The following is a 7,563-nucleotide window of genomic DNA, read 5'->3' as shown; positions in this document are numbered from 1 at the left end:
GAGGGCGCTGACACTCACTAACCGCTCGCACAACGCGTGGAACGTGAGAGCGGTCGAGAGTGATAGCGCCATCCACGTTGGAAAAATTGTATCAAATCAACACGAGAAGGTCTTTTACCAAGCCTAGTTGTTTACAGATTTCTGGGTCTAACTATAGTTGGGCTGTCCCAACTAACACTCAAATTGGGACTGGGCCCAACTACAGTTGGGACAATTCTAAACTTGGGATGGAACATCTTTTCTACGCAGTGCGAACCGGCAACGTTTTTGGCTTCCTGTCAAAAATTCAGCATGTTTTCGGTTTAAATATGTATATTTTCTTCATTTAGAGCTATGTCATATGGTAATGTTATTGTAGAGGTATCGAGGAACAACATTACAAAAACGGTAAGGAAGTGTTAAAGTTGTGTAAGAAAATGAGCATAATTAAAACTACCCAAAAATGGAGAATTTAGTCGGGTGCTTCTTTGGGAGTGTAATGATTTGTGTTTAAGATACGCTGTTAGAAGTAAGATACCATGCAGGTGTTCTTTATTTATTTTTTATTATTACAAAAAATCAAAAATCAAAATGTTGTTTCATTCATTTCACTTTTGTTGGTTATTGTGTGGTGGTCAGTCAAAAAATAAGGCAATCATGTGAGTGATTCATTGTGTGCTTGTGGTTCTGCAGTTTGGCTGAGTTTTTTTACTTGGTTGGGGGCCAGTCCACTGATTGACTGCATGACCATCAGGGCCCCCAGGGGATAATTCTCTTTCTTTTTAATATTTGGTTTGGAAATTGGAGGATTATTTATTTTATTAAATTATTTATTTAATTGTTAATTAATGATGGATAACTTTCCGTATGGCGCCACCACTTTTTCACTCATTTTTACAAAAAGGGATATATCAATGGGGTAAATTAGATACTATATTAATTCATATGGAATGAAAAAGTGGTGGCGCCATACGGAAACTTTTCCTTAATGATTGCTGATGTTTTGTTTTCATTGATTGAAAGTGGAGTAAAGTAATAAAGTGGAACAATAACAATTTCATACTCACAGCACATAGGAAACGCTATTTTCACTGATACACTACAGTACAGCGCCCTGTTTGTCGCCACCTGAGCTGAGTAGCTGACATCATTGTGACAAGTGTGACGTGAATAAAGATTTATGTATTGAAGTTACCAAAGAATTGGACATTCTTGATTGCATAGTTGAGTTGATAAGAGCTTTTGTAAGTGTTTTTATATATTGAAAGAGTCTTTTGCAGTTCTGTACCTTTTAATGCATTGGCCATTGAACTGATATTGTTATTCATTCTTATATCGTTTTATTTATCCAGGTTTCCTTAGATAGTTCATCACATATTTACGGTTGGCAAGTCATTCAAACCATTCAGGATGGGTAAGAAAGTCAACAAGAACTTTGTTATGCTTTTTTATTAAATGTGGACTAGTTTTCTCTTTAACTCATATTCCCTAGTAGTGTTCTTTATAGGAACTGTTTCTACTAATACTATTAAACAAGTTTTGCTCTACTTAAAGGCAGTGGAGACTATTGGTAATTGTCAAAGAAAATTACTTCTTTCTCGAAAACTATGGCACTTTAGAGGGAGCCGTCTCTCACAATGTTTTATACCATCAACCTCTCCCCATTACTCATCACCAAGAAAGGTTTTATGGCAATAATTATTTTGAGTAATTACCAATAGTGTCCACTGCCTTTAAAATTTTTTATGAAATTAACCCAAGGATTCTTACACAAGTTATTTACAACGCTACATTTTTAAATGCAGGGAAGAAAACAGCACTGCGTCAAAAAACATCATTTTGAGGAATAACAATGGAGTCCGACTTCTGCCAACCAAAAAATTACAACCAGCCACAAAAAAGAAGACAAAGACAAATCTGAGGCACCTGCATGCACAGATAATGGGTGAAGGCGGAGTCAAGGAGAATGGGGAACAGGGTGACAAGGTTCAAAGGCCATACAGAGGTGCTGGCAGGTTTGTAAAATACTTGAGTTTTATGAGAAGAACAAGTTTAAAATATTGCTGTTAGTTTGTCGGTTTCATTAACATTCAAAGACGTTGAATCTCGATTGATAAAATGAAGACTACATATTTGGTCACGCCATTCTTCTGTAAACTATTACCTCAGTTGAGTCTGACCACATTCTAGCAAATGACATTCATTTTTAATAGTATTGACAAAGGTGTTGGTACTCAAAATTTAAAAATTTATTTTATTCACCCCAAAAGTCGCTAACAAACTGAAACTGAAATGTGTTCTATTATTCCTCTGCAGTGAATCTGAACATCATCCCCATAGTCATTCCAGCACAGACCATCCTGAAGCATCAAAAGACACACACCAAGAAGAATCGAGTCAAGTGTTCGCACCAACTGAGAACAAGAAGAGGAAAGTCCAATGCAGTGAGGCGGGAGACTCATCAAAACATACATTCAAAAAAGGTATAACCGATGATCAGACCTCATCAAAGATGTCCACTCGACTGACAGACTCTCTAGAGCATGAAGTAATAAGGGACTTGAGAACCAAGCCTCAACTGGAGGATAAACGATGCCAAGAATGTGGAAGCACAGGAGCGAGACGAAGTACTCTCAAGATTGGATTCAAAAGAAGTCATGGCTGGATCGGAGACGAATCCCCTCCTCAAAGTACAGTGAACCGAACTCTGAGTCAGCGAGGGTGCCCTGCATGCCAGTCCAATAATGACTGCCAAACAAAGGAACCCAGAAAAACTAAAATTCTGGGCGTGACTTCTTGCGTTGATACTCATACAAAGACTGATTCAATCTTTGCAAGTAAAGCAAAACAGGTTCCAGAAAAGGGTACTACTCTTAAGGCTCGAATTTCTTTAAATAAAGGGTCATTTAGAGCAGTGTCTGATAAACCTGCTGCATTTAAAAGCAGATATTTTCCAAAGGGAGATAGTGAAGATTCAGCCAGTTCAACAAACAAAACTCTTGAAATTAAGAGGAAATCCGCTAAAAGCAGCAAAGCAAACACATCTCATGAGCCCATCAGCTCTTCAACTCAAATCAACAAAGACATTAGCGGATCATCTCTGGTTGAATCAACTGACAGCAGTTGTGGATATCCCTCTTCGAACGTCAACAATAGCAGAAAGACGTCTGCGGAGGTACTTATTAACACTAACAGCTTACATCAGTGGGTTTCAACAACTATGGTTGCTGATGCTGGAAATTCAGCATGCGATGAACCTGATGTTTCAACAAGTGATGATACGGACTGCATCGTAAAAAGTAAACAAGCAACCAAAGTAACCAAAGAAAGGAAAGTTCCAGCTGTTATCAGTAGCAAACATTCTAAAAATGCTGAGAAAGAAGGGGATATGTCATCAAGCAAAAGTGAGGATCAAAGGGCTGAGTGTTCATCCACAACTGATACCCTCAACGAAACTGCTAACTCTGTTCATAACAAATTTAAGATTATCCACACCCAAGGACCTATGGCTCCAAGAAAATCAGCTACAAAATGTGTTGATATTGTAGCAAAACAGTTTGAAAATGGAATTCAGCAGAAGTTTCACTTGATCAATTTACAAACGGTTCAAAGTGATCCTTTAGATCTAGTTGACAACTTTGTCGAGAATGGCGTAAAGGATGGGCTGCATGAACCCAAAGAGGTTGTTAATAATGGGGAGCAGAGTTTCATTGACGATCTTCATGATGATGAAATAAATTCAATTCACACAGACTGTGATTCAGAAGAACCGGATAGAGGTAAGAGTCATGTCTGAATAATTTTCTTAGGCCAAATATAACTTTCATTCTGAAAAAGCGTGTAATTGGCACATAGAACCAAATAAAAAAAAAGAAGTTTCTCACTAATAATGCTGAAGTTGATTAGAGGAGTTGACCTGACCTTGATGTCATTGGATGAGACAAGGTGGTTCTTCATGAAATGAAAAAGGTTATAATGGGATAATAGTTATGATACTGACTAGACATGTACCAGAGTCTAACCCCAGCACAAAGACATTCATTTGTAGTGGAACATGTATCTCACAAGGTGGTGGTAGTTTGGAAACTTGATTTGTTTTACCCGAAATATTGTCAACAACCTGAAGCTGAAATTTGTTCGATTATTTGCAGGGAGTGGATTGGTTTAAAGGAAGGAGTTTAATTGCAAGTTGTTAACATTGAGATATTATAGTGATCTGATATTGATTTGGTTGATTTACCCACAGGTACACAAGCTAGTTCGTACATATCTGACGATGTAGTAATCATCAATATCGGCAGGAATGAACTAAGACGCTCAGACCTAGATACACTACAAGAAGGAGAGTGGCTCAATGACTGCGTGAGTTAAACACTCAAATCTTACTTTTTTGTTATGCTCTTGTTTCTCAGGAATTAACAAACTTATTTTTCTTAGAAAAACAAACGAAAGGTATTGTGCTGAACTTTTTCCATTCCTATTTCATTGATATGAAAAACTCTTCTAAATCACTCCTTATTTGAGGTAAAAAGGTTCTGGTAAATTATTAAGAGGAAAAAGGTCAGAGACGAGGAAACTATCTGTCATGTAAACAACGAGTGTGTGGTCTCTAGCTGGGGAGAAGGCGTGGGTGTTTCCCCTTATTAAAACTCATTTATTATGTGAAATTTGACGGATCTTTAGATTGCAAATTCAAAGTCTACATTAACAATAACTTGAATACTCCTCGATACTTGTCTTTAGAGGCTGAGTGCATTCTGTAATCATGAATTCCTTGATCTTATTAAATTTGTGTTTTTTATCTGTGAAGGTGATCAATGCTTACTTCATTCTTCTTGGTGATGTTTCTCCACTCAATGTCTTCAGTCATAGCTCCTTCTTCTTCTGGTCCTTATATAAGAGAGGTTATGAAGGAGTGAAACGATGGACAAAGAATGTGAGTCGGACCATAAAACCTTTACCTTGTCAACCCTAATTTCATTGTACCTTCACCGAGTAGCCTTCAAAACAAATTATCTGAACCACAAGATTTCTGGTATAAAATGCATGCAAGAAACTAAGGCCCAATCAATAGTCATGGTGGCTGATAACGCATTAATGCTTTGTGCTTAGCGAGCTTGGGTAGATTGCATCTGCAATTATTTCTGATAATTTATAATATTCTGTTTTCTTTAGGTTGATTTATTTGCCCAGGATGTAATCTTCATACCAGTTCATAATAAGAGTCATTGGACGCTGGTTGCAGTTGATGTGAAGAAAGGCATTATTGAATATTATAATTCATCAACGTTCCATGACGGATATCCACATAGTGTAAAAGTAAGCAAAAGCTTTGATAAGCTGCTAACTGCTTGTTCTCTGAAAAAAACCAATACCTCTTCCAAGAAGGAATTATTAAAGTATTATTTGGTTTTACCCTTTCACTGATTTGTGTACGCTCTGTTTACTTTCCTGAGTAGTGCGAAAAAATGTGCCAGGCATATTACCTGGGTGGGATTCGAACACACAACCTTTGCCAATCTAGAGCAGACGCCTTACCAACTGGACCACTGAGATTGCCCGGAAGCTAGAGGCAGTTTTAATCTTATATTTTAGCAATGGGTACCAAAACAATTTAATAGATGTTAAAATTATGACTGAATTTTAGGGTTTTCAGAAACCAAACAATCCACTCAAATATCAATACTGAAGCTGTTTTTAAAGTGTCAAATGAAAACTCAGATGACAAATTGTTTATACTCTGTCCCAATTCTTTGATGGTAGCACATACAGCAATACCTGAAGGATGAAGCAGTACATCGTGGGAAGACGGAGTTCTGTAACTTCAACTGGGAGATGTTTATCCTGGATCAAATCCCCCGGCAACAGAACAGCGATGACTGTGGGCTCTTCATTTGCCAGGTGGGATGAAATTTTCATAGGTTGCTTTCCTAAGAAATATTCTTTAAACTTAATTGTTGCACAGTTTTGCTGTGGTCCCAATAGACCCCTTGCTTATGACGTCACACTCTCTAAGAGCGTCGTCACTGAGGCCAAAGGAAGCAAATCATTGGATGCCAGCTGTAAAGTTTTGCTTAAAAATGTGCGTGTGATCTCAGCGCTCCTATAGCGTTTCAGTATGCAAGAGGTCTATTAACCTGACGCCATCAGCTGTGATAAATCTTGGTTGCCTAATTTTTAGAGTCGTATTTTCTGTATGTTTCTGTGCAGTGGGTATTTCAGTTGGATGGGGACTATTTCTTAAAAGGCAAGTTGACTTCCAGAAAGGTATACCATGGATGGTTGGCATTTGTGCCAGGGGCTTGTAACTCTGTAGGTTAACATGAGATAGCAAAACATGTGTGTGTGTGTGTGCTTTACACAAGCTTGTTGAACAGGGCAGTTGGTCCCAACCTTAGTTTGTATACTTTGTAGGGCCATACCAATGTTAGCAATTTTAGACAGCCTTTATTCTATACATTCTTCTGTTTAAACATTGCTTCTTAATTTCTCTGCATAGTATGCCAAGAAGATATGTCTACAGCAGAAGATGAACTTCAACGCTGAGAGGACGAATGTTCTAAGACAACAGATGCTGCATGAGTTGATGCATGAAGAAATAGACAAAGAGGAACCCAAGGATGGAAAGAGCTGATGCAGGATTACATGAACACCTAGTCCTGATTAGAACATTGTTCCCATTTGAGAATATCAGTCTCAATTGGTAACACCTGTCCCTATTTAGACCACATGTACCAGTTGGGAACATTTTTCCTATTGAGAACACCTATTCCTGATTAGAACGTTGTTCCCATTTGGAAATATCAGTCTCAATTGGTAACACCTGTCCCTATTTAGACCACATGTACCAGTTGGGAACATTTTTCCTATGGAGAACACCTATTCCTGATTAGAACATTGTTCCCATTTAAGAACATCAGTCCAAATTGGAAACACCTGTTCCTTTTAGACCCCATTTTCCAGTTGGGAACATTTTTCCTATGGAGAACACCTATTCCTGATTAGAACGTTGTTCCCATTTGGAAATATCAGTCTCAATTGGTAACACCTGTCCCTATTTAGACCACATGTACCAGTTGGGAACATTTTTCCTATGGAGAACACCTATTCCTGATTAGAACATTGTTCCCATTTAAGAACATCAGTCCAAATTGGAAACACCTGTTCCTATTTAGACCCCATTTTCCAGTTGGGAACATTTTTCCTATGGAGAACACCTATTCCTGATTAGAACGTTGTTCCCATTTGGAAATATCAGTCTCAATTGGTAACACCTGTCCCTATTTAGACCACATGTACCAGTTGGGAACATTTTTCCTATGGAGAACACCTATTCCTGATTAGAACATTGTTCCCATTTAAGAACATCAGTCCAAATTGGAAACACCTGTTCCTATTTAGACCCCATTTTCCAGTTGGGAACATTTTTCCTATGGAGAACACCTATTCCTGATTAGAACGTTGTTCCCATTTGGAAATATCAGTCTCAATTGGTAACACCTGTCCCTATTTAGACCACATGTACCAGTTGGGAACATTTTTCCTATGGAGAACACCTATTCCTGATTAGAACATTGTTCCCAT

At 38.0% G+C, this 7,563-nt stretch overlaps 1 protein-coding gene across 1 annotated transcript; it reads left to right on the top strand.

The window, feature by feature from the left end:
- Window positions 1–184: 184 nt before the first annotated feature.
- LOC117298584 lies at window positions 185–6,633 on the top strand. The gene is made up of 9 exons (XM_033781902.1): window positions 185–387; window positions 1,332–1,393; window positions 1,785–1,994; window positions 2,296–3,758; window positions 4,226–4,341; window positions 4,790–4,915; window positions 5,155–5,298; window positions 5,743–5,880; window positions 6,479–6,633. The coding sequence occupies exons 1-9, from the start codon at window positions 334–336 to the stop codon at window positions 6,611–6,613; spliced, it is 2,448 nt and encodes an 815-aa protein (XP_033637793.1). The 5' UTR covers window positions 185–333; the 3' UTR covers window positions 6,614–6,633.
- The last annotated feature ends 930 nt before the right edge of the window (window positions 6,634–7,563 follow it).

This window comes from Asterias rubens, chromosome 13, assembly GCF_902459465.1.
Source record: "Asterias rubens chromosome 13, eAstRub1.3, whole genome shotgun sequence".
NCBI classification, from domain to species: Eukaryota; Metazoa; Echinodermata; class Asteroidea; order Forcipulatida; family Asteriidae; genus Asterias; species Asterias rubens.
The sequence above is the reverse complement of the archived record's forward strand: the minus strand, read 5'-3'. Positions and strand labels throughout refer to the sequence as shown.

Excerpts from the sequence above, each read along its gene's own strand:
- LOC117298584 (XM_033781902.1), top strand. The coding sequence starts at position 334 with ATGTCATATGGTAATGTTATTGTAGAGGTATCGAGGAACAACATTACA. Across the intron at positions 4,916-5,154 it reads TGAAACGATGGACAAAGAAT|GTTGATTTATTTGCCCAGGA; the intron begins GTGAGTCGGACC and ends TGTTTTCTTTAG. Across the intron at positions 5,881-6,478 it reads GTGGGCTCTTCATTTGCCAG|TATGCCAAGAAGATATGTCT; the intron begins GTGGGATGAAAT and ends TTCTCTGCATAG.